The sequence below is a fragment of the Lissotriton vulgaris genome, chromosome 5 (genome assembly GCF_964263255.1).
Source record: "Lissotriton vulgaris chromosome 5, aLisVul1.2, whole genome shotgun sequence".
NCBI lineage: Eukaryota > Metazoa > Chordata > Amphibia > Caudata > Salamandridae > Lissotriton > Lissotriton vulgaris.
In genome coordinates this window covers 218,740,677-218,768,672 of record NC_141693.1, presented here as the reverse complement: position 1 = coordinate 218,768,672, position 27,996 = coordinate 218,740,677, and the positions used below count along the sequence as shown (strand labels likewise).

Genomic DNA, 27,996 nt, shown 5'->3' with positions numbered 1-27,996 from the left:
CTAGTAGGAACAAGTAGGGATTATTCCAGTTAACTAGAAGCCTGAAAAGTGGTTTGTAGGAAAGCGCCCCTTTTTAAAAAACAATTTATTTGAACAATCTTTTTATTAAACCAACACCAGTTAGTGTATAGCTTGATTTCGACTGATATTTGTAAACATACATAGATCAATGCATATATTTATATGATCCCTCTTTCTGACAATTGTTCCAAATCATACTTTCCCGTCCCCTATGATCACTGACCGTCCACATCCCTCTTCATTGAGCCTAGTGGTTCCGAAGCCCCCCCCGCCATATTTTCTCCCATTTACGTGGTCAACCCCTACTCTCATATACTACTTTTTCTGCGGCACTGCACCAGTCAAGAACGGCCTTCCATTGACCCACCTTCGGGGGAAGTGTGGCCCCCCACGTCCTGGCAATGTTCCTTTTGGCCACCATGGCCTCCACTAGCAGCCAAATTTTCTGGGGTCTAGGCCATATCTGCTCCCCGTGACACGTAGTATATGCCATCTGGCAACCAGGGGGATTGCCAGTCCCAGGAGTTCTGACATTACTTGTATTACCTTTCCCCAATATTGTTGTATTGCTGGGCACTCCCAAATGCGGTGGAAAAGGGCACCTTTTTGGTCGCAGCCGCTTAAGCATCTGTGTGTGTGCACCCTAACTTGTGCATAACTGTGCTTGTGGAGTATGATCTATGTAGAATCCGTAGTTGTATCAATCTAAATCTCGCTCTAACTGCTACTTCTCTAGGGCTGTCTATAGCCTCCGCCTAATCATCATCTTCCTATAGGCCAATCTGCCTCTCAGGCTTTGCAAGTTTTTCAGGGGGTCAGGTGAATTATTAATGCTCTTCCTAGATGTGAATGATAGTGCTTTTTCTGGGATTGCATCTAATAGACGTCTATCCTCCAGCGGGCTATACTCAGGAATTTGTTCCCTTTCTCCTATAAGTCTACAAAGCGCTTGCCCCAGCTTCATGTACTTATATCTCTGCTCATTGATACTCTTTCTATAGATCTTTGAATGCCATTAGAAAGCACCCCTTTTTGCATGGTTACCCCTCACTTTTTGCCTGATATCTGATGCACTTTGAGTGTGCCCTGAGTCCCTGCCAATCGGGTTCCCAGGGCCTGTGTTTTTTTGCAGAACAGTACCTTTGTTTTCACAATCGGCACACCTCTGGCTCACTGCATATCCCTTTTAAAAGATACCAGTGGTACCAAGGGCATTGTGAGCAGAGAGGGTCTTTAAGGGCTGCAGCATATATTGTGCCACCCTCAGAGGCCCCCTCTCCAAACACATACACACTACCATTGCAGACTTTGTGCTTTGGTGCAGACAAAACTTCAGAGTCCACATGGGACACATCGTGCCATGCCCACCAACCACTGCCTGTGGCATAGGTAAGTCACCCCTCTAGCAGGCCACGCAGCCCTAAGGCAGAGTGCAGTGTACCACATGTGAGGGCACAGCAGCATGAGCAATCTGTCGCTACAGTGTCTGTGCCATTCACAGACATTGAAAGTGCAGTGGAGCCATATGGAGTACATGGGCTGAGTGTTTGTCATTATGAACTTCACACCCCCGTGATGACTTTACGGAATGCTAGAGAGTTTGGTATCAAACTCCTTAGCATAATAAACTCACACTAATGCCAGTATTGGATTTATTACAAAATGCACTCAGAGCGCATCTTAGAGATGCCCCCTGAAAAAGTCTGCACCAGCTTGCCACACACAGACCTGTTTCTGACCCCCTGAGGTGGGAGAATTTGTGCTCTTGTGTGTCGGGGACAAAGTCTGCTTGGGTGGAGGTGCTTCACACGTATCCCCAAGCAAGAACAGCATTCAGGTCGGTGAGCCTCAAAGGGTTCCTGCCCTTTGATATGCTAGCCAGGGCCTCTCCAGATAATGGAGATGCCTGGGCCCATGACCAAGCCCCACTTTTGGGGGCAAGGTCGGCGGGAAAATTAGTAGTCAGGAGAGGTGTGTCCCCTCTATGCCAGGGCCATCCCCAGGGTGCCCTGGACCGAAGATACCCCCTCCTGAGGAAATCCTCCTTCTTGAATGGAAGAATGCAACCCAATCAGGTCCTATGGGTGCCCCCTTGCCAAAGTGAGGCGACATTCTAAGGGTTTTAATCACCCTAAAGGTAAGTAGCCCATTGGCTAACATCTGCATGTCCCTGTAACTCCCCTAAATTCGGAATTTAGTCGCACCGCAGAGCTTTGATTCTTAGATACCTGCAACCTAAGAAGACTGATGAAGAAGACGCTGTGCAGCAAAGCACGAAAACACCTACTGCCTTGGCCCCAGCCCTATCGGCCTGCCTCCTGCTCTTTGGGCCTGCGTAGAAACCAATGCTAGTCCGTGGCCAGCGACTTCAAATTACACCAGGAAGACTACCATTCTTCAAAAAAGACCAGATCCCCCGAGTACATCAACCTTGTCCAGAAAACTCCAACACCGAGGATTCCAGATCCAGGCGGATCCGCGACCCCTGCCCACTCTGCACCCGATGGCCACGACCTGAGTTAGAGTGGCTCACCTGCCCAGAGAAATCTCCCCGGCGACTCTGAATCAGTGGCTGACCTCTCGTGGATGCCGCGAAGTTGCCAGCAGCCTCTACACGAAGGGTCCCCCTTACAGCAACCACCTTCAACCCAGAAGATCCAACACCAAAAGATACCACTGCATCCATCCTCAGCCCTCTTTTCTAAATCCTCTGGCCTGGGGGAGCTCAACTAATGGTGCCTCGACCTCCCTTAGCCTCTGCACCCGGCCGGCCCAGTGCCGCTGGTGGTGCAGTACCTTCCTGAAACTGAACCTTGCCCAGTGTTGGTCTAAACTCTGGGAGACTGGGATTGTAAGTCAAATAATCAATGGTTAATGTATTACATTGTGTTCCTCCCATAGGATTGCATTCCATTTACAAAACCTATTGCATACAAAGGTCTATCTGTTTTTATTGCAAAGTTCTACTGTTCTAATATGATTCTATAAAAGTAATTCCCATCCTGTAAAGCATTCACTACCACCTTACCAAACAGAACTTACTGTACTTGAAAAGTATTATTACTTAAGAAGCTATTACTTACCTGCAACTAAGTTCATCTTGGTTCTAGAAATAAAATAAGAAAACAATAACTTTGTATGCAAAGCAATTGGTCTGGATTCAGTATTTGAGTGTGTGCTATTATTTCTTGCCTGAGTGTGTACAAAAATGCTTAACACTACCCTCTGATAAGCCTAACTGCTTGACCACACTACCACACATAGATCTTTTGGTATATTCTACTTGAGCCTCTTTAAGCCTTTGGGGATTCACTGGACTCTGTGCACACGAAAACTTCCTTTGGTATAGTATATACAGGTCAAGCTTCCTACATGGTTGAACCTTTCTAACAAGTTCATCACATTGTAATTTGAGTGAAACAGTCTTAGAGATTCAGCAGTATATCATCTGCATACCCAGAGATTATATGTTTAGTGCTCAAGATTCCCACTTCGTTGTCAACCCCATATTGCTTAAAATAGCATGCCCATGGTTCCATAATATGATCATTCGGGTGAATACTTCTAACTGCAGATTCCTCACCTTGTGAATATCATCATGCATGCTGACATTAGTTCCTTTCTTTCTGCACCTTCGTACACAGATCTAAAGCTACCTCCCAAATTCTTTCTTGTCAATTGAAAAGTGTATCTCAAAATTGTTTTCCAGTCTTGCTCCCATGAGCATTTTAAGGAATTGGTTCAGCTGCTTTTGCCCCCCAAAGTTCCAGGACTGTTGGAGACGCTGCAACAAGTTGAGATTGTCTTGAAAAGCCATGTTGTGAAACTTTGACACCCATCTGTTTCCCTGTGGTGCTTTTATGGGTCCCACAGATTCAGGGAGGCTGCTAGCCGGATTACTGCCTGCGAATCTGTCCTCGGCACCTTCTGTGCCTATTGAACCTGTTTGGAGTTAAGCTCTGACTCTGGAGCAGATTACAGATCCAGTGCTAAGATCCACCCCAGTTCATGCCACGTCAACTCCAGATTCAACTCCGCCAAAGCCGGAGCGGGACGCCATTCCTAGTGTTGTGCCTGATTTCAAATTGAATTCTCTCAACCTGGAATGGGATCGCGTCTCCGATCTGTTCCAATGCGCCCAGTCCTAATTCATTTTGACTCTGACGAAACACTAGCATTACCTTGGAACCGCCCTCCAGCGCTTCAATAACTTTTTGACTCAATTGAGGAAAAGCCCACCTTTTGATGTAATCAATCTACAAAAAAGTCCAAAAATCCAATTCGGGTATTCTTTCTGTCTTTTTTTTGGATTAAGATTTTTTTTAAATAACCAACGGGTTTCATTCTTTCAGACTACTGAACATCTTCAGGGTGAGAAGAATACATTTATTCATCACAGTTCAAACTACTGATACAATCACTCCGCGTTTATTTGTTATTAAATGCAGTCACCTGATAAAGAAACCACATACATTCCACGTACAAGATGCCGGTCACAAAACTGTAGCAGCTATGCATAAATCCCCCCACCCACCTTCCCTCCAATTCTTATGCTTTCTTGTGCAATATGCACGCTAAAGGCTCCTTGACCAAGGCAAAAAACTAGGACAAGAGGGGACATCCTTGTATGGGGCCTCTCTGTGTGGGTCATTGAGCTGAAATTACCTTCCCAATTTTGACTGTAGCCAGTGGGCAGGCATACAACAACCTAATCCACCTCAGAAATATCGGGCCAATCCAATTTTGTTTCATTGAGCACTGTTAAAGGTTATTTGTAGCCTTTTCCGGCCTTTTTTTGTTTGCCAGACCAGCTGTCCTTGTTTAAGTCACCTGTTGTAATGAGATTTTTTTTTAAGGCTTAACTTATATGCCCCTCGCAAAGCTTTTGTAATGCCACAGTACCTTAAGTCTCACGTTTCTCAAGTGCACCTCCTTCGAGTCGCTGCACAGCTGCTCTTTACGTCTCTTTACTCTGAAGACTGTCTTTCTCATCATGAGAACTTCAGCTCATCGCATGAATGGACTTCAGACTCTGTCAGTACAATCTCCCTAGACCACCTTTTTCCAGACACACTGGTGCTGAGGACTAGAGCAACCTTTCTGCTGCAGGTTGTGACTCTTTTAGCAGTGACTGCCACTTTTTACTGGCCTCCTCCTCCTTCCCCCTGCCTCGCCACCTAATAAACCTTGACTTGCCGATCTAAGCAATCTCGTAAGCTGTTATTGGCTGAGTTTGACGTGCAGATAGGAGCTTTGCTGCTTGGTTGGTGTCTTATGAGTCAAGCAGCATAGTTTCCTGACTGGTTGTCAGTGAAGGTCTTTCAAGATAGGAGCAGAGGACAGGCGAGAAGGCAGGTTACAAATTAGTCGAGCCACCGTGTTATGCACCTCATGGAGCTTGACCAGCAGTGAATCATTTGCTGTCACTAGTAGTGCATTCCCTTAATCCAAGCGACTTGTAATCCGTGCTTGGACTATGGTTTTTCTTGATGTGGAGGGGAGCCTTGGAAATACTTTCCTAAGTAAACGCATAGTGGCAAAGCAGGTGCCACATGTTGCGCTGACTTGGTCTTTCATAGGAAGTGTCCAATCCATTTTGATGCCAAGATTTTTACCACCTGTTTCGGGCAACCTGCAGGGCCTAATTCAGAAGGTCACCAGTCAGTTGACCAAGAGTCTTGAGCCCTGCCAAACAGCACTATCTTGGTTTTTTCACAGTTTAATTGGAGGCAGTTGTTGGTCATAAACCGTGGTTTCGCCATATCTAGATCCTGCCCAAAGGAGATGACTAATTGGGTGTCATGGGCATAGGACACTATCTCGAACCCACAAGATCTGACAATCTGCGGGAGCTTGGGTAGCTATATAGACATTGAATAATGTCAGGCTCAGGGAAGAAATATCTTTTCACGAAGCACTACTGCCTCGACAGCTAGGTTTGTCAAGAAGGGCATTTCACCTGCTAGGTCCTCCAGGACTCTTTGATCTTATTTATCCCACAGGCCCTTCACCTTCAGAGGTTCTTCTTTTACATCCATTCAGTAGGTGAGGAATCTGTGGCTAGAAGTATTAATAAAGACTAAGGGCCTTGTTTAGATCTTGGCAGACCGGTTACCTTGTCAAAGTGGTGACGGATATTACGTCTGCCGAAATATAAATCCCATTATATCCTATTGGATTATTATTTTGCCTGATGTGATATCCGTCACCGCTGTAATGGAGTAACTTGTCTGCCAAGATCTAAATCAGGCCCTAAGTTTCTTACTTTCGGTAATGCTCTTTTTGGTGGATACTCTCTATAACCGCCCTCCACTCCTCCTTATTTGGATTGGTCTCTTTTTCCCATCTAAAAAGGTTCCAATCTAATCTGAGGGCACAAATAAAGTCAAGAAAGAAACTGACAAAAGCACGCAGGACTGTGACCGCATGGGGTCCTGTCTGGGGATATTTACTAGGTGAGGAATCTGCGTTTAAATAGAGTACCACCAGAAAGAACTTTACCAAAGGTAACACATGTTCAACTGGACCTGGGTAAGGTGGCAACTTTGTCTGGTTCCTCTGAACATCCCACATCGGAGAGTATACGTGTCCTGTTTTAACCCTGTTGAGCATGGCTAATGAGCAAAACAATTCTGTCCATTTTAATATTTGTGGGTCAGATTTAATGTTTTCTAAGACCATTTATAGATCTGACAATCCAAGGGAATTGAACTTCTTTGCAATATGTAATGACTACATACAGAATGTCAGTGTTTGCTGGGGTGCACATCATAAAATGGAAGAAGACTCATAAATTGGGTGAGGTATTGCAACCAGGAACAAATCCATTTTGATCCTTAGACACAAGGTCACCACATGTAGTATTCTTTTTGAGATTGCGTTGAATAATATTTTTAAATCTACATTCAAGAGATATAGTGATGGTCTATTAAAGTGTGTTGCTAGTCTGTTCTTTCCTTGATTGGGGTTCACTACTCCAATTGCTTCCATATATTATGCTCACTTCAATAATATTAGGGTAATACCCAGTAGATCCCATTCCTCAAAAAGGAAATACTCTTTTTTTCAGAGAGAAAGGAGAGCTGGCAGATACCTCTTTGCCCTTCTTTAGTGAGTTATACTATATTAGATGGGGATTGTTAGGAGTCAGGCACTCCTGTCAGAGAATCTCTTATCTGCAGATGATAATGACGAAGGATTGTGCTCTGCCCTTGTTCCACAAAACAGTACACACTGGCTTGTATTTTACTATTATATGGGTATTTATTTTACAGGTCCTATGTATAAATCTTGTGTCAAATTGATCAATATTATAAACAACTCAACAGATAATATGTAGCTAAAGGCAAATGTTTGATAATCCCCAATTATGATTCATCCATCATCTCTACCTTGTTATTTTATTTACTACCCAAAGTGTGTAATTATTTTCAGCTATCTAATTTATATGACTTTTAATTTACAAAATCTGAATTATGCCAGGCAATGTATAGTATACCTACATACCTTATGCTATCATTGGGTCCGCATTTGGAATTCAGTTCTTCAGCATCTTCCCTCAGCAACCAGTCCATCCATCTAATCCTACATCTGTATCAGCACCTTATCGTTTATCACCAGTGAATAAGGGGGGTCACTCGTGTCAGCTCCTGCTTTGCTACCGAATTGGGCAGACATCCCCTTTGTTGAAGCACAAGGACAATAAGGAAACTAATGTAACTTATCCTTTATAAGGCACTTCTGTTTAAGGTCATCTTCCGCATTTAGAACAAATGCCCCAGAGAAGCGGAAAATGTTCCTTCTCTGTCTTGTTAGTGTGAACATCGTCAGAAACCATGAGGTTTCTACTTTGGAAACATAGTTACCTAGCACACATTTGTTAGTACTACGATACTATCAACCCACTTTTCTTGACCCTATGATACATTCTCCAGTGGTAAATGCAACCTTGCAATTAAGACTGTCTGCTGCATGTTACATGCATTACTACTATATGAAAGCCTGATATACACACAGTCATGGTATTACAGTGGCATCCCAGAAGCCATTGTAAAGATGGCCACCAAAGGGAGAATTGGGTCCCAACTTTGTCCTAAAGCTCCACTTGCAGATCTTCCTTAATTCCCTGAACAGAAATGGGCTGTACTAATAGATCCGAATTTTCTTATATCAAGTTGAGCATAACTTTCTTTTGCTAGTCACTAAAAATACTATTGATTTCCTATTTGGAATGGGCATGTCTGTTCTATTTTTTTCAGTTAGGATGTAATAGATTGCGAGCCCATCAGTGATGCCAGCAGTCATAGGTGTAGTTTATGTACAATTAGTATTTGGAAGAATCAGGATACTATTCCCTTCAAACATCATACAGTTTTAAATGTGACAACCATTCACACATTGCGGTTGCATTCAGTGCTCTTCTAGTTGTCAGTATGGGTGTAACTGATCCTTCCACGTTCAATTAATTGACATAATGAAAGTCACAACCCAGGACCACGTTTGATTCTCTGAGCTCAATCATATGTTGCATCACTGTTTGTATAATATCAACAAAAAAGTAATACATTGGGTGCATGTATACAAGTAAACAAACAGTTCCATGAAATATTCCCTGTACATACTGCATTCATAACTATTTTGCTCACATCTACCAGGACTCCTGTCATACACAAATGAGTACCTTGTGGGTATCGGCAGAGTAATTCGTCAGATGCCTCTCGGGCAGGAAGGCTACATCTGTGATGACAATGTTTTTAAGCTTTCCAAGTTACGAATATTTAGCTTTTGAGTATCTCCGCAACCCTATTGTTGAGTAAAAGCACTCGGAGAGACACAATTTTCCCAAGGTGTCCTTGTATGACTGCATTAGGTCGGCTTCGTTTGTAGCTATCCCTTGTATCTTCTCCTATAATTTTAATCATGAATAACTTGTTCTTCCCGCCTGCCACTTGTGGGTATTTTGGTGTGCCCAGCCACGCTCCCCTAACCGATCATTCAGAATAGGTGAGGTTTAACTTGTACTTCATGTGTGTCAATGGTGTAAATGTGCCTCCCATGACCAAGTATCGGAACTACAAGGTCGAAACCTAGCCAGTTACAATAACAAAAGTAACTGTGAAAAGCAAAATAAAAGGAATCTGACTTTTATTTTAATACAATATCGGTATAACTCATCACCCGCTTAAAGTGAGGTAAAAGAGGTGCTACATAGCAGGCAGTGCTCATATTAAGTCCCCCGATGGCAGATACTGAAGTATGTATGTTAGTGTAGCTATGAATGATGAAAAAACATTTTCAAGTGTGCGAAAGGGTGGATGAAGATGGCAGAAGATAAGGGCCTACCCAGATCTACCGCCAATGATCACCTGTCCATGTGTTGAAGTTATTGACACGGTCCAACAAAACAAACTTATCCACACAGTCTCTCATATGCCATCTTGATGTTTCTCTTTTAGCCCTTGTACGCGCCAAACTTTAGTCTCCATAGATCATTGAAATAGACTGTACTTTGGAGTCACCACATCTGTGTCATCACCAGTCGTGGATACTACATCATCTGTCTCACTGGATTTCGGCATTGAACCCGCACCCTTCAGTGCCGCCTCAGTTGCAGCAGCTGATGTTTAGTCTTTTATCTGCCACGGTTGTGGGCTTCCAGTTCTTCTGTTATATCTTCTGAATTTTGGAGATCCTGGTGTGTTCAGTGTTTGAGTTTGTGGAGTGCCCTCTTTGAATTTTCCATGTTATTCTAGTCATTTCCAAACTTCTTAGGTATCTATGAAAATTGGAGAAATTGAGTTTGATTCTCATTTACCTTGTAATTCTGCATCTACTCCCTGCCATCCCTTAAAGTACTCCTTGACTGCTTAAGTTTGGTAGCCCTGTAGAGTCAAGTGCCTCTAAGAGGTAATTTGGTTGCCCATTCGGAGTGTCATAGTATTGATATCCCTGTAACATCAGTGGTAAACAATAGTACCTTCATAGGCTAGTGCCCAATAACGTCTGATTGCCCCTGAACTCAAAGAAAAGGCATGTTTCATAGAAATTAGTTATGAATCTTGGAATGGGATATTCGAACGCAGCATAGTTTTGCAAAGCTTTTTGTTTTTAAGATCATGCTTGGCTATAACGGCATGGTTAAGAAGAGGGTGGGGTAGATGATGTAAATGTAAGGACACATTCATCGTTCTAGTGACATTGACAGCCCATCACCCTGTCCTATCCCTCCTTTTTTGCGACCGACATTCCTTTTTTCCATACCTTCCTCTTTTCACATCAAAGAGGACTGAAGGCATTTATTTGTCGTCAGTAAAAATATGAACTCACAACTAAAATGTGCAAGAACCTAGCTGGAAGCCTCAAGCTTTTCAAAGCTTGAGGAATTATGACTGGAAAACAGAGTAACAACAAGTTTGATGAGGGGACACACAGTGCAATCTGTGTGAACAGAAATGTGATGTGTGGGTGAGCTACACATGTGTGCCTGTGGACAGGCTTCAAAAGTGGTTCTTAACCTTATGACTTCTTTGGACCCCCACTGAATCACTGCTGGAAGTCTGGGACCCCCGAATAAGCAATCCCTATGATTTGAACCTCAAAAGCAATACATACAAATGCAGAAACATGGATACACCAAACAAATTCACAAATTATGGAATATTTTATTTAACTCTCAAACCAAAAATATGGTAAAATCAAAATTTTAATGGGAAGGTTGGAGCTTTTCCAAATTTAGTTTTATCTCTAAAAGATAAAGTGATATTCTAGACTTTAGCATCAATGTGTCCTTTTATTGCTCCTATTGCCTTCTCTTTTTTGTTGACACATATTGGTGCTTCAATTGAGAACACCAATTGTCCATAGTAGCTTCAGTTTGCTGTACTTAGGCTGAGTTGCTCCCACTAATCAAGATAAGGAAACCAACTTAATTTTTCAGAGGTTTCAACACTTTCAATTTCGCTTTTTATGCATATATACTTTTTTCATCTGCTCTTATTATTTAATGTTCCAAACCACCGCAAACGCCATGAGTAGGTGTTGTGGACCCCCGTGTCCCCAGACCATAGGTTAAGAACCACTGGGCTCCAAGATTGACTTTATATGGAAGTCGAAGAGAGAAGAGGGGGGAGTACATTTTATGAACCGATAGGTAAACTCTGGCATAATCATGCAGTTTCCTGGCTGGTGGCTGCTAAAATATTGTAGTAAACTGAATGCATGATTAGGAATTTGGTCTATTATCTCTTACGGAACACCAACATATGGGATGATCAGTAGCAGGCTACCATAATACTGAAGAAACGAAGAGTCCCCATTGGGCTTGTGATTCTGCTATTACCTCCGATTTGCCTGACTTCAGAAAAGTGTGGTAGACTCTGATGGTAATCCACAGTAAATAAATTTGACTTAGTTGAAGCCAAAATAACCTTGATGAAAGTAAGTTGGAGGTTCTCCCATCTAGTGTCGCTTGCTAATAAAGAAGCAGGTCAGATATACAAAGCAGCGTCCATGGCTTTACCTAGGCTCAAGCCAAGAGCATGGTTTGCACACTGATAAGGAGTTCACTATCCCAGGCTAAAACTGACCACCTTGTGGATAAATCTATGGCAGGAAATCTAAGAGCAAAAAACGCAGTTGATGGACAGAATGCAGAACAAAGATCTGGGCCTAAATCCATCGTTTTTTTGCACTCCACACCACCCTGGCTATATGCAATGGCTATATGCAAATCAGCCCTATGCTTTGCACCAACAGGGGACGAAGACCTGGAAACACTATGGGGGCTTTAGTAAGTTTGAATTTTCAGGTGGATGGTGCAAACACCCCCCCCCCCCCCCCCCCAACGCCCCCTACTAACCCACCTCCTCCCTCTCAAGAGATAATGTGGCCAGAACTTTGGTGATCCCCAAGTGTCCAGAAGGTACTGAAAAAATATTGGCCCAATATTTGCAACCTTACAGTGTCCTGATTCTTTAGGCTGCTACTTTTAAGAGTTAAATCTACTATCATGGGAAAATTGTCACATTATTTCCTGACCTGTGCCACAGGATATCGCTGAGAAGGTTTTTACTATATGTGACTAAAAGGAGTAACAGAATAATTTCTGTAAGAACTCGAAAGCATTCTACAAGCATGGGGACAAACATTAACTTTTAGTTATGTGGTTTTTTTCTTACCAGTTTTGAAAGTTGCTGTAGCCCCTGGCATGTTTCAAAAATTAGTTAAAGGAAGGGAAGGGAGGGGTGTGCATATATTTGAAGGAATTTGATATCAAAGATGAATGTATCCACAATGGTTAAGTCCCCCTCACCCAGAAGGCACCCTGTCTGTGCCTCTTAGGATGGGGTTGCCATTGAGATCGATCAAGGTGGGTTTAATGAAGTACAGAAGGTTCTAAATGCCAGACTCCAAATTACAGTCTTCTGCACTGCCTATTCAGCATTGCCAAGTGCCTTGCATCAGGGGTCAAACAAACCCATTTTAGTGCTGGTGTCCACAATACTGCATTAAAATGTATATTTCACACAACTGAAGTGTTCCCAACTAGCTGAATTGCGTTGCTGGGCAGCATTCGCGATCACGCTGGCCTCAGTTCTTGGAGAGTGATGCAGTATCACTTGTTTTACTGTATCACTTTGTTTTAATGAATCCAGCCAAGTGACTGATCAAATTAACTCCCTGCTTTGGTGCCATTTGGACGAATATCATCGCCCAAAGTGAAGCCGAGCTTGCGTGTACCATATCTGCCACAGTGAGTGTTTTTGTCAAACAATCTGGACCCGACAGACTCTCCCGTAGCCCTGCATGGATCTGGGCGGCGGTGCCTCGCCCGTTGCTCTTTTTCTTGCAAGGCGCCTTCCGCACTCTGACCATACAGGGTCTAATTGGCAAGAGACAGACTGACACAGGTGGGCAGCTTTGTTTTCCTTGTCGTGCCAACCACTACCTGCCTGAGTGGTGCCTTTTAGTCCACTTCCCGGCCTGCACAGGATGTCCAGCTTTGTGGAGATGTTGGGATCTGGGCACCCTAAATACTGTGTGGCATGGTATCTCTGATTGCTGTAACCAGCATATCAAACGGTTTAAAACTGGTAAGGTAAATCAGATGGTCACTTGTGTAGTCCATAAATAAGCTGCAGGGGTCTGAACTTTCAAATGTTCTGGTTCCATGCGCAACTCATCCAATCACATTTATTTATTTGTATTTGGGATCTGTATTCCTATTTTTAACCGATTAGAAAAAATCAGAACTACTAATTCTACAATGCAAAGGAAACACAGATTAGATGAGAATCTCATGCGTGGCAGGTCAAGGAAACTTGGGAGCTTTGTCGTTAACAGTGTTAATGTGCCTCCTGCATAGCATGGCCTGTTCAACACATATGTTTGTCTGTTTACCATAGTTGTCCTCTTAAAGGGGAGATTTGAAAGTAAACATTTAGGAAGACAATACAGATCTCTCTTTAAGCCTACAGGAGGCATCAGATATTACCCTGTTATGGGAGTTTTGGATTTCAATAGGTTACAGTAGGTTTGTCCTTGCTAATAATTCTTATGGTTAGTAACCTTCTATTTCAGGTGCTTTGCATCCGTTTCAAGATCTTTTTAAAGCTTCACATTGCTGAAAGGGGTGTAATTTCTGATTGTAATCTCTCTCCATGGGCTAAATTGCTGGGGTTTACGCAAGAGAAAGTGCCACTTTAAGTGGCACACATTTGGTCGCTGAATGGCACTCATAAGTATTCTGAAACTGAGGATGTCGCACATTAGCAATCTGAAAACTTGGCACCTATACCTCTACATCTGTCCCAGGTAAACAATTGTAAACCTTGTGCCTAGATCTGTCACACTGAATTAGCCTTCGTAGCCAACAAGACCTGCACATTGTCATCTCCAATGGTTCCCTCTGCACAGACATACTAAAGTCAAAATCCTCTGGGCATTCCACAGTGCATACCAAGGCCTGGGCCCAGGAGTTTAGGTGAATAAATTTCATTTACACATGCCGACTATGCAATCTAGTCATCTAAGGATAGACTGATGAGGGTGACTATACTCCCAAAAAGTAAAGATGTGTGGTTTGACTTTGAGTTCACGCTGTCCCTTTTTGGAGTTCTCTCTCTCTCTCTGCCTTCACCAGCACGGTGGTAACCAGGCATTCAGAAGCTGTCTAAAGACTTGATTGTTATTGTATTAGGTTCTCTTTTCTTGTAGGTTTAGTCAGTAGCGTGCCACCTGACAGCGAAAGAAAAGTACTTGATCAATACTAAAATCATAAGATAAGTATTATAAATAGGTACATGATTAAAACAGACTTGTGAATTTGGAACACTGGTTCACCCCTGTCATAGTCTGTGTGAAATACTGTCTTCTAATAATTTGAGAAAACATTTATAACCCAAATTGCGGTGTCTCTGCAAAATGCCTAAAAGAAAACTGACAAGACAACAACAAATGAGAGCCATTGTTAAAGACATGAAGTACGTCTGCTTGCTGTTAGTGTAGTCAGGGAAAAAATAACTTAAGTTGATATGCCCAGTGGGATGTAGTGTGGGCAGGGAGCAGAAACTGTTAGAGAGGCACAGCTGTGCTGGCACTTTATCTTGCCTACTCGTTATACTGTTATTGTAGGCAATATGACTCTCTTGCTCTATTATATATTTTAACTACCACTTATAAAGAGGGGAGGGTTGTGGTGAGTAAGATTTACAGACCAGGACTATATTGTAAGTTGAACTGTTAAATATGAAAACCTCAGTTTACATTGGTGCCTGTTTTAACTTTAAAACAAATATATCAATGGTATGATATCAGGCCTCTAATCTGTGGTGCTCCTTTACACAGTATGCTGCTCTACAAACTCGCACGGCTGCCATGAAGGAACAATATGAAGGCCAAGTGAAGGAACTGGAGAAGAAGGCGTCCTCCATTGATGCGAAGACGGAGGGGAATGTGTCTCAGTCGCATGATACAACAGGAGAGGTAGGGCCTGTATTCTTTGAAGTAGATTTTACAATGACTATTTTCCATTGGCACAAAACCTTTAGAAGTTGAAAGCAATTGTGCCTATCCATGGCCCAGGTACATGAGGTTACTGCAGATAAAAATGCACACATTTCTCGTTGCAAAAAAGATCTTTCCTTACTAAGTCACACAGATGTTGATATGTTGGTTCCAGAGTGGTAGCACATTTAAGAACATGATTCTGTTTTCTACTGCATGGGTTATCCAAACTTTAAACAGTTTTTCTCTTATCCTAGTAAGCAATGTCCATGGTAGGCCTTGTGTTCCTTAGAGAAACGCTTTAAAATTCAAAGATAGTACAAAATGTGTACAAAGTCCTTTGTTAGCTTCTTCCATCCTGTGGTGACAATTTAGTATCTTGTGTTTCAGGATGGAAATATACCTGGCTCAGGGTGTGCTGTCTTTTTGGCTTTTTTAAGAGCATAGTATCTTTTAGTCCCTGTTCCTCAGCTGTTTCATAGGATTTGGAGGATTCACTCTGTCAGATTTATTCAATGTAAAAATGTCTAAATTTCTCATTCTACTCTATTGTCAGTTTTAGAATGCGGCAAGATTGATAAATACTGACCTCCAAGGTTTTGTTTGGCTTCTTTCTGGCACGGGAAATGCAGGGATGAAAAATACACTAATAAATGAAAATGCAAGGCAGAATGGAAAATTTGGTCATTCTGGAGTCAAATATTCAAAGCATGATCCAACAACAAATACTTTGCTATGGATATTAAACAGAAGACAAATGTATTTTATAGTAACAGTGAGCTAGATTCCTTCCCACAGGAGTTTGTTTCTTTGCTTCTGTAGGCCAACATTCATCCTTGGACAAGCCATGATCTGGAGTAAGAGGTGTATGTGTCTTCACAAACGTATTAGGCATGTGATTCTTATAATGTAGTCTCTCAGCAAGTTGACCAGGAAACTTGCTGCTTTTATCCTTCATTGGTGTTTTTGGTTCATAATGATGGATATCCTAGATATTCATGGTTGTTCGGGGTATAGAATCTTTCATTTAATTGAAAATAGTGCAGCTCGAACGTCAAGGAGCAACACAGCACTTTTCAAAGAATATGTCTCTCATTGCTTCTCAAGGATGAACTGCTGTGCACAGTACTGTGTGGTACGTGTTTAAAACCACAATATCTGATAGAGAAATCTAGCCACAGATTCCTTACCTTTGAATTTCCCCTGGCTTCAGACTGGATCCAGAACATTTTTCGTGAGCAGTACCCCTGAGATTTGGTAGGTGGCGTTGGTCAGCTACACTTGGCTGCTCTGAAATTGACGTCTGCGTCCCCTATTTAGGTGTGGCCTCGGCACGAGAATGTCAGTTGTTTTCTTTCCTTGACATCCAGCTCTGATCCCAGAAAAGAGCTACCCCTCAGTCAGTTTTTGACAGGATTTTTGATACATTTTGTCATAATTTTTTTAGGTTTCCTCCTGGTTGCGTCCAGGTTGGCATTGAGAAAGACAGATTTTAAACTTTCTGGCGCCTGTCACTGGACCATGTTCGTGACAGATCCGCACCACGTGTATTTCTGGTGTTTGGATGGTGACCACCACTCCAAGTTGTGCTCCAACAGCTGGGCCACAGCACTGAAGGCTTTGATGGAGCTGTCCCTGAAGCTGCTAGCAACCTGACAGGTGACTCTGTGGAAGTCACGGTCCTGCACAAAAGGAAGGTCTTGGGATTGTTCTAGGAGTCTCTTCATCCCACTCAAGATCGTCTGGGCACTCAGGGAAGAGGTACAAGAAACACAAAAAGCGTGCTCTGACTTCTCTTCCTTCAGCCGATACAACAAAGGAACATCGGCATTCGATGCCTGGTTCCTCGGAACCTACACCTGCAAACTCCGCGCCTCTCCAGTTTTCCGGGAGCCGGAGTAACCCCTGCTCAAATTGAAGAGTTCTATGAAGCCATGCGCCTCATTTTTGAGTGGCCCGACCACTCCAGTGTGCCTTCGGGCCCGTGGAGTCAGGCGGGGCCTCATCTGGTGCCACACCAGTCGCTCCGATGGGCCCCCATGAAGGCGGTCATGGATCCAGACTGGCATTGGTCGTGCCATTGTGACCTTCCCACTGCCGGGTCCCACGCTGATGCTCTTGGCGCCACTGGTGCCCACCAGCAGCGCCAGCCCTATTTTGATCCCTGTGGCACAGAGCCGAACCCATGTCGACCAACGTGATTCCGGCACCAATAGGATCCCCACATCCAAGGTCAGAGCTTGAGCCCTATTCTGAAGGGCTAGACCTACGGGAGGACTGGGAGGGGGTCACCTGACCCTTTAGAATACTGGTAGGAGCAGGTTATGGACTGGTGTGAAGAACTGGGTGATGCCAGCGGACTGGACATATCTCCAGATGCTGGCATGATTTCTCCCCCTACAGTGGCTACAGAGAATGAAGCTACATATGCAATGGTGGTGCAGAGGGGGGCTGAGGTCCTCGACCTTAGTTTTCCCTCTGTGGCAGTCATGCTTAGTATCTTGACGGAGGTGTTGCAACCTAGAGTCTCCTCCTCTGAGCCCCTACTCCATTTCAGCAAAGCCCTCTCGGATGTCCTTCTGAGGACCTGGTCCAAACCCAGCACAGGGGCTCCTGCGAATAGAACAATTGCCTGCCGCCACCGCCCCACCCCAGTGGACTCAAATTTCCTCACCCAACACCCTACCCCGTAGATCTTGGTGGTCCAAGCCTCTACCTCCCATGGCGCGTTCCCTGTCGCCCCCACAGACAGGAAATCAAATAGGCTGGATAGCTTGGGTAAGAAAATGTTTTCTTCCGCCAGTCTTGCATTGCAGTCGGGGAACACTGAATGCTTATTGTGCTGCTATTCCCACACGCTGTGGAACACAGTTTCACAAGTGCTGCCATACGTCCTGGTGGAGGCCCCAGCCATTCTCTCCCAAGCAGTAGCATACTGGAGAGATTCAGTGAAGTTCACTATACGCTGTGGCTTGGACAAGGCTGACTCGCTGGGCAGAGCTGTTTCATCAACGGTGGCCCTCAGACGCCAAGCCTGGCTGAGAACATCTGGCTTTTCAGGGGATGTCCAGGCTTCTCTCATAGACATGCCCTTCGATGACACCTGTCTCTACGAAGTCAAGGCTGACTCTGCGCTGGAGTGCTTTGAGGACTCACAGGCTACGGCCTAGTCCTTTGGCCACCCCACGTCCCCAGTTTGCCTTTTGCTCCTTTCGCGACCACTGAAGGGGCTTTCAACCGTGCCAACCCTTTGCCAGCCATCAAGCGGCGCAAGTTTCCCAGCCCATTACATCGGCCAGGAGGTTGGGAGCTGCAGGCTTCATCATCCAAGCCTCCCTTCATATATGTTTTTCCTGACAAACTGGAGCTTCCCACTAGGGCCTCGTTCCTGCCAAAAGTGGTAAAACCATTTCATGTGTGCCATTCTCTCACCTTTCAGAAAAGGGGGTGGTGATGAACAGAGTGTCTGAATTAAGCAGACCACTCTTACCCAGTCCAAAGATCAGGGCTTGATCCATCACCGTTATTTATCTCACTGCACCATCCCAGCTCAGAACCTGGCTATATGCAAATCAGTCTGTCCCTGGCCCAGTGCATCATGGGAACGGGGCAGACTAAACTACCAAGCCAATTCTTCACCAGAAGGGAGACAAGCTACCGGGGACCGGTTTCTGGCATTTCAGCCGTCTTCGGCCCGGCTTGCTTGAATCCTGATGATGCAGTGAGAAAGGGACTCATGTCTGAGTATACCCTGCCACACCTATAGTGGCCAAAAACGATTCAGAAAAGGGGGTGGTGATGAACAGAGTGTCTGAATTAAGCAGACCACTCTTACCCAGTCCAAAGATCAGGGCTTGATCCATCACCGTTATTTATCTCACTGCACCATCCCAGCTCAGAACCTGGCTATATGCAAATCAGTCTGTCCCTGGCCCAGTGCATCATGGGAACAGGGCAGACTAAACTACCAAGCCAATTCTTCACCAGAAAGGACACCCCCTTTTCTGAATCATTCTCTCACCTTGTCCACTTTCTGCGCTCTTCCACATCCCTCTAAAGAAGAGGAGTGACTCCACCATCTGGCCTGAAATAGAGCATTGTCGTTCTACCTTGACCGCAAAAGAGAGTTACGGATGGACAATCAACTCTTCGTGGGCTATGTTGGTGCGAAGAAAGGTCGAGCAGTGCAGAAGCGGACCACCTCTTGATGGGTCATTCTCTGCATCAAGATCTGCTACACTGACCAAGAAGCAGCCTCCTGAAGGCTTGAGAACTCATTCCACCAGAGCTAAGGTGGCGCCCACTGCCGTAGCCCGTGGAGTTCTAGTCCCGGACATCTGTCAGGCAGCAACATGGGTGTCTCTGCATACGTTTACCAAGTATTGCTGCCTGGAGAGTCAGGTCTGCAGGCACTGGCACTCGCCCATAAGGTCCTGCAGGACTTCTTAGTCTAAATTTGTCCACAGACCCTCCACCGGAGGGGGTGGGGGTGGTATTGCTTGGGTATCTGCGCCTAGATGTCTCGATCAGATGAACAAATTACTTACCTTCAGTAACTGCTAGTCTGGGAGCTAGCCACAGATTCCTTACCGACCCACCCATCTTCCCACTCTGTAGACAGATTTCTAGGGTTGGGGATGAACTTACCCTCCTAGTTTGGACACACCAGTGTCAGTGCACTTCATGGTTCCGCGCTTCTGGCATGGCAAGTCATGAAAAGTAACTGAGGTCGGCGCACCAAAGTGGCTCCATACAGGTGATGTGGACGTCATTTCCGGTGCAGATGATGTCATGCGAAGCCGACCAACGCCACCTACCAGCCCGCATGGATACTGCTCATTAAAAATCTTCCCGATCCAGTCTGACGCCTGTGGAAATTTAAAGGTAAGGAATCTGCGTCTAAATATTGTTTCTACCAGATAAGGTATTACCGAGGGTAAGTAACTTGTTCCTAGATACCATAATTTAATGTGAATGTGTGGATGGAGAAAGGAAATATGTATCACCGTGTTTAAGCATGTACTTTTGTCAAGTCTAATTTTTTTCTGGAGGTTGCTTCTACTTGCTAGAATAGAGCCGGGGGATCATGGGAAAAGGAAGCAGACTATTGCAAGTGACTGAAGTGCATGAAGAATAGTTCACTGGCGAAGGACCTGTATGATGTGTGCAGAAAAGACTGATATACATTTTTGATTTAAATTGCTTGTGCTCTGGTTTGAAACTGAGGGCTTTATAAACTGACATGGGATGAAAATAAGTGGTTGTCCATCAAACTGTTTATATTTAGACTGGCGACTGGCCAGTTGATTTTGAGGTGCTAATCTTAGGATGCTGGTTGGATGGTAGATTGTTAAGGTTCCGCTCAGGACAGAAGTCATTGTCACAGATGGGTTGGTGAGTCACCAATATAATCTTGTATTAAACAATTCTTTGTTGTCAATGGATTGGGGAGATCGGTCTAAGCACTTTAAGCCTAAGACTAGCCATGCATGCAGGTTTTACATGTGCATGGATTTGTGCTGAGTTGTGGATGAGAGTATGATGTAAATCCCTGACATGACTGCTGCTAAAACTTTCCATGAACATGTGGAAAATTAGAAGGAGTGTTTCCCCAAAAGAGCCTTGAGTGAAAGAACCATCTTGTGGATGGTATTGATGTGCAATGCAAATGGTAAGTCGGTGTTGAAGGTCACTCCTAAATGACAGACCCGATGATTGGGGTTGTTGTGTTGGTCGAGGTCAGGCACGCACTGAAATGCAACCGGTCCAGAGTTAAATAGCCCAAGAGCAGAATCTTGGGTGTAGGTGCATTCATAGATAGAGCGTGCACCGGTGGTCTTCAAATTAGCAGAATCTGTACTGGTTGAACTTGTTTGCTGCACAGGAATACATTGTATACTTAGACTACTGACCAGTCAGAGGTGACTTCTTATGTTGGATTACTGAAAATATAAAGGGAAATTAAAGAAAATTGTCCATTAAAAAATAAGCCTTAATTAAGCGTTTGAATTTAATTTTGTTAGGCACATGGTTCATAAAAGATGTATCTGCGCAAAGATATTCCAAGTGGTCATGATTCACTCTTGTACACATTCTAATCAGGAGATAATACACTCTATAAAAAAGAACATCTGGGCAAGCATGTGATAAAACAGTGACATCCTGTGGTCCTGCCCTAGGCTTGCAAAGTTCTAAAAGTACATGCTCACAATTATTGAGGTAGTCAAAGGCACTGTATTAACACAATATCTGCTTTGTGGTGAGTCCCCTTAGGAGCTCTTCAGAGGTAGTCTACCCTGTTAGTTTGTAGAGTGACCAAGATGATATCACATATGCTACTAGCAGCGAAAAATGACTGCTGTCACTCTGGGTAACAATGAGTTTTGACCCGCGTGGCTTAACACTGCAGGCTGAATTGGTCATACTGAGAATTTCATTACCTTCCTACTCAGACACTTCAGAATAAAAAATTACATTGTTAAAAAATAGTGACTTTTTTCTTAACTTAGTTCTCCCAAACAGTGGAATAAATAATATGGTATAAATCCACCTAAGAGCAACTTATTCAACATTAGCGCTAAAGCAAATTTTAATTTGTAGTATTTAGTCAGCCCTTGATATGATTTCTCTTTTACATCTACAGGTGAAGAAGATTATGAATGGGGTATTTCAGTCTCTTCGAGGGGAGTTTGACTTGGAGGAGTCTTACAAAGGCAGAAACATTCTTGGTGTGATCATGAACACCATCAAGGTATGATGGTTGGAGTATGTTTCCTCCTCCGATAGCCAGCATCGACTCTTATATGGCCTTCCGGAAAGAACTGAAGACGTGGCTGGTCTCTCATTCCTGACTTCCCACTTCGTGAGAGATGCTTTTTTTTATGTATAGCGTTTTGACGCCTAAGGCAGAAATATTTAATCTGTGGGGTGCTACCTCCAGTCCGTGGGGCCAAGGAGTCATGGAAAGGGGGACGCCTATTTCTCAGCCTCACTTCTGCCTGGAATTCAAAATGTTTGGTCTTTGTTTTGGAAAAAGACAACCATCTCCTGATGGTTAATTCCGATAGTAAAAGTGCTTCAGCTGGCGTTTCATTTAGGGACTCGCTCGAGCTGTGAAACAGCAGCCGGGCAGACAGCTAAACATGCCTTTCTGCCAGTTTGCTGCTTGCGAAACCAAAATGAAAACGAGTTATTCTGCAAATGTAAAGGGTAATATGCAAATGTAAAGAATGCTTGGGAGTCAATTGATCGAATCACTTCAAGCTATGTGATGACAAAGATTTATTCTTTATGAGTGGTAGTTCAAAGAGTTAACAACTAAGCTGTGAAGTGTGTGCTTTTAACCCTTTCGCTGCGGCGGCTATTCCGCCGCAGCGCTAAGTGGGCGGGGCGGCCGCATGCTGGTGACAGAACCGCTCCGTCACCAGCCGCGGTTGAGCTGTGCTGGTGACGGAGCGGTTCCGTCATGACCCGCCCCGCTCATTAATACTGCCGCGCAGGCGCGAAATCAGCGCCGTGCAGGCGTGGCGGCCGGGCCATGACGGAACCGCTCAGTCATCAGCACAGCCCAACCGTAGCTGATGACGGAGTAGTTCCGTCATCAGCAGGGAAGAGGTTAATTACCATTGTATTTACATAGCGGGTACTATCCCTGAAAAGGTGTTGAAGAGACAGTTATGTAAAAAGAATTAAATTACATACGGTCAGGGTTTTACTAAAATCTATATTTTAGAAGCACCATTTTACTGTAAAACATTTTGCGCATTTTGTAGCAATCCATCTTATATTGTGTGTAATGCAAGTCTGAAATAATGACTTACATATTCACAGTGGTTTCTGTCACCAGCTGTGACCTCGAAGCACTAAAAATACACAAGTCACTATTCTCTTCTGCTCCATCCAAGATTCAATTCAGTGGCTCTTAAGTTGTCCACAGACCTTTGCAGTACATTAACGAATAAAGGTTTCCTAATGTACTATGGTGCATTTCCCATTGAGTAATAACTTTTCTTATTTTTTTTTTTTTTAAGCTGCCCATTATTGTGCATGTAGCTACCTGACGGTGAAAGACCTAAAAAAAAGTACAGAATATTTTGTTTTTAGCTACACCTTTGATCCCACCCCCATATTCAGACTCTCAATGCCCTCCACCCCCCCCTAAACCCCCAAACATGACTGAAATCAAAAGCAAAATAATGTAACCAGGAGTACGTTTTTGCTAAAATAGAAGCATATGTTTTCATAATGTTACAAATAAACGGCTTTTTAGAAAAACAGCATGAAAGATCATTAAGGGAGCACTTCCTCCTCTGAAAAGAAATTATCCTACTTGGTCCGTACAGATCATCATTAAGGGCTGTAAATGGTATGTTTTAATTATGATGAAAGCTGTTCTGCAACCTCCAGTTCCATGCCTCTGTAAAAGCCGAGCCATCAGCATCCATTGAAATATAGTATGGTTCTCCTCGGATGCCTTGCACTCAAGTTGCAGCCCTTGCATAACCGCCATTATACCCAGGGTAACAGGAATGATGCGATTGTGCGGCTGCAGCCATTTTAGCATATTTATAGATTTGCCACATTAGCCAAAGAATCCATCATCTGCAGCATAGTCTGCTGATTTTAACAAAAAGAAATGTTTGTTAACTCAAACTGTTCAAAAGTTACTAAAAGCAGCAACACGAAGTAGAAGGTCCTTTGCCATGCTGGACTGGTCACCTTTTTGTTGCTTATTGCTATATTTGGATGTTCAACTGGTACTAATGAGGTGCAACCACAATTTGACCGTTTCTCTGGAGAAAAACAGACACACCCATCACATCAGGTCAGAAAGGTCTTATCATCCAAATAAGTTTTGTCAAATTGTTTTGTTTGTGAAAAATAAAGTCTCATTTTGCATTTTAGGTTAATTTGTTTTGAAACTTTTTGTTTGAACTGTGTAGTTAGCCTCTGACACAGAACCACAGTCACCTACATACCTCTGATTTGCTAAACACTGTTTAATATTATTTCCCCAACCTAAAAATGATTTGTAGTGGGAATTAGGGTGCGTTTATGGTTGTCGATGATGAGATGAGGAGTACCAGTTCAGTACAAGTTAGTAGAGCAGTTGTAGTCTACAAATGGACACATCCTTTTTTAATTAGTACTTTGACAAAAAAATTGTACTCTTAGAATAAAGATAACTGGGAGGTAACTGCATATTAATAACTTTTAAAAAATCTGGGATTCTGCATGCAAGTTACCATAGCATTTTTTCACTGATTAACATTGAGGACAGTATTGCCTCAAAATTTCACAAGAACTTATTAGCTGTGCTTTTGTTTCTTTGTGCCAGGAACAGTTGATGTTGCTTGTGAATTTGTAATCATGTCTATGCTTATCACTTCTCTTCTTGTTCCACAGACAGTGACGTTAGAGCTGCTTGATGTACAGCCTCCGAAAGCTCAACCAGAGACCAGCAGTAGCAGTGAGGACGAAGATGACGATGAAGAAGAGACGAAGGTGCATATAACTGAAGAGAGTGAATTTAAAAGTTCACCACAAATGAAAGAAGTGAATTTAAGTCAGGAGAATCTGCCGCCTGGAAGTCCTGAGCAAAATGGCAGTAACAAGGAATCAAGGCACCCAATGGAAGTCACTTCCAGACCAGGTGAAGAGCAGGCAGAAGATCCTCCTTGTACTGAACAATTACCAGTGGAAGAATCCACAGATGAGGCAAACCTAAAGCCTGAACCAATCCTGTTGGTACAGGATCAGTCCAAAGTGTTTCAACCAATACAGGTGTTACCCAAGGATGTCCCAGAACTGAGCTTTCCATCACCAGCCATTGTTAGCGGACTACATCTACCTTCTGTAGATGAAGTTCCAGATTTGTTAGTATCTGTGCAAAGGGAAAATCAGTCCATACCACATATCAAAGATCCTTTAGAAAAAGCACATGTGAAGGATGTACTTGGCTTGATGGATACTCATCAGATTGAAGAACCATCAGAGCAACCCTGTGCAGTGGACCAGCCTACCCTCTTGCCGAATACCGATTCCATGGAAGAAAAAGAGGGAGAAGCAGTTGTCACAAAAGATTTAACCAACCATAAGGAGGAGGAGGAACGGAAGGATCTGGATACAGGTGGCAAACTGGAAGTTCCTCCTCCTTTGGGCAGCGATGAGGATGACGAGTGTTCAGACATCACAGGTGGAAGCATCCCAGCTTCTTCAGATGGAGTAAAGTACACAAAGACCGAGGCAAAAGTGAAACAGCAGATAGAGAATGAGGGCCCACAGAAAAATAAATCCAGGTTGGTAATTGAATTTGTTTTCTATTAAACGGCTATACAAAATGGAAAATGAATACTGCCTTTGTTTATACCCTGTTGAATAGCACACTTTCTGCAACAGTATTTTTAAAGGAGTCTTTCTGCCATGTTGCCCCATCCTATTTTTCTTTCTTTGACTTTTATTTGGTTCACAAAACATCTGATACTGAAATGACAGGATATAATTTTGAGAAAAATACCAGGTGATTTTATTTAAATATTCTCCTTCTCTCGTGCTTTATATATTTTCCATACAATGATCACCTTTAAACTTCTGTTTAGGCTAAATCTTTCACGTTCTGGGCAAAGTAAATGGCAAACACTGAATGTTTAAAGTGTGTTTCGCTTATTAGTTTTCAATACATGATGATTAAAGGAAAACTTAAAACAAGGTTTTGAGTATTCTCCCACAATAACCCTTTTGAACAAAAACATCAAATGTATTTTACAGCGTGCGGACAGTGGTGATCTAAATAGATTTAAAAGACCCCCTTAAAGGGGTAATTTCCAGTTCTTTATGCCAAATGATAAATATAGGACCCTTTCAATTTCTTGTGGATGTATATGAATGTCACACAAAAAGAGGCCATTAACATGCCCTAGTGGTGTGTGCATACGTCAGTTTTATAGTATACCTACCTACTGATGTCAACTTTGCCTTCATATGGACAGGAGAGGCTGCAGCTCAGATACAGTCTACCTTTTTACTTTGTATTTCACAGGGGCACATGAGAGAAAGACACAGATAAGGTTAATTTGAGGTTAAATGTAATGCATGTTTTAAAAGGAGCCCCCCTATATCAGCTAGATATTATTTCTTGTTTAGCGCTACACAACACATTCTAGGGTGTCCGAGCACTCTGAAATTATAAAAAGACAGTGTAAGTTACATGTCTATAAATATCATTGATACTGGCATTCAATAGTTGTTAAAACTGATGGTTCCAGAGAGACATCATTTTAAGACATGTTTCGGGTCTAGAGAACGCAATAGATGGGGTTGTCTAATAGATTTTTTTAAGGCCCTTTCTTCAACTTCTACGTGAATTCCCTGAGAAATCAAGTTTTAGTGTGGCTGATTTTGTATACTTGGGTAGATTGAATTGAAGGTATTGCATTGAAGGTAGAACTTACCCTTTAGGTTCTCTGATTCCCCTTCAAAGGTGATCTTGCTGGTGAGATAGGTTGGGGGTCTCGGTTGTTTTAAGCTCTCTCTGTCTCAAACTCTTGCTTTCTCACATAGCCTGGGAATGTTTTGTTCTGCCACATGTTTTTTGTGTAGTACACTATGTATGGAAAATATGTGTATGTTTTCACAGGCGATGTGACTGATTTGTGTTCAACACAAAATAGCTCCCACATAAGGTGAGTTTAAAGATGGTTATGTTGACCATTACTTGCAACCAAAAACATAAAAACGAAATGTAACTGTCTGTGAATGAACTGTGCACATGTTTCAGAATAGATCAGAATTACAAAAGCACAAATTAAGCACTTTTTTTGTAATTCGGAAGTGTGGTGGAAACTAATATTTGACTACAATCTAAACAAATGCGATTTCCACACCTTATCGTTTGTGCACATTATAGTTTTATCAGTAAGACTATGTGAAACTTTTTATTTTCATTTCAATTAAAAATGTGTTGTCTGTAATGGCAGTGCTCCTCCACACCATGCATACTCCCCACTAAGCCATTCCACTCTACAACGCTCCACAGTACTCTACACCTCTCTGTGCCCCTCTCCTGTAAGCCATTCCACTCTAGGAAACTACTCCATGATACTCTGTCCCACTGCACACTAGGGCACTCTACGCCACTCCACAACACTCCACTCCAGTCGATGCCACTTTGCTCTACTCTATGCCACTCCATGACACTTTTCTCCACTCTCATATATGCCATTCCACTCTATGCCACTCCACTCTACGACACTTAACTCTAGTCTGTGCCTCTCAACTCTACGTCCCTCCACTCTGAGACTCAACATTACTCCACTTTTTTGCCACTAAACTCTACGACACTCTGTCACTCCATTCTGACTCTCTAATCTACTCCACTCTATACCACTATACACCAATCTACTTTACGCCACTTCATTCTAGGCCACGCAATGGCATTTTACTCCACTCTACGATGCACCATTTTTCTCTACACCATTCCACTCTAAAACACTGTACACCACTCAATGACACTCTATGCCACTCTGACACTCTACTCTACAACACTTTATTCCATTCTACGCCCCTCCACTCGACTTGACTCTTGGCCACTCTACGCAACTAACTTTTAGCCATTCTAAATAGCAGCGGCGCTGGTGTACAACATGGCTAGAACAAATTGGCAAAGCCAATAGCTTATGCATAGGTGCAACCTATTGTCTTTGCCAATGTTTGTTTGGGTTTTATAATGGTACGGTTTTTTTGTGAACTTCCCAGATATTTTTTTAATGCAAGTTCAGATCCTAATATTTTACGTATGTATTAACTTTTGTTTTTTTCTGTAAATTAAAATCATTCTATAATAGGTAACCATGCCATGTAAAATGATCCAGTATGGCATTAAGAGGTTATTCTGGGGTAGTTTGCTTGATATAGGTGATTTTATTCGAAGAGAGAAATGTTTATTGAATATAGTAAGTGAAGTACTGTCCTGGC

At 43.1% G+C, this 27,996-nt stretch overlaps 1 protein-coding gene across 1 annotated transcript in view; it reads left to right on the top strand.

Moving 5' to 3' along the window:
- The window catches only part of FKBP15 (FKBP prolyl isomerase family member 15), a 384,455-nt gene that overhangs the window by 330,137 nt on the left and 26,322 nt on the right, over window positions 1-27,996 (top strand). Inside the window, exons 25-27 of the mRNA XM_086921201.1 lie at window positions 14,866-15,003; window positions 21,668-21,775; window positions 24,430-25,322. Of these exons, the coding sequence (XP_086777327.1) occupies window positions 14,866-15,003; window positions 21,668-21,775; window positions 24,430-25,322 (1,139 nt within the window). The remainder of the gene's footprint in view (window positions 1-14,865; window positions 15,004-21,667; window positions 21,776-24,429; window positions 25,323-27,996) is intronic.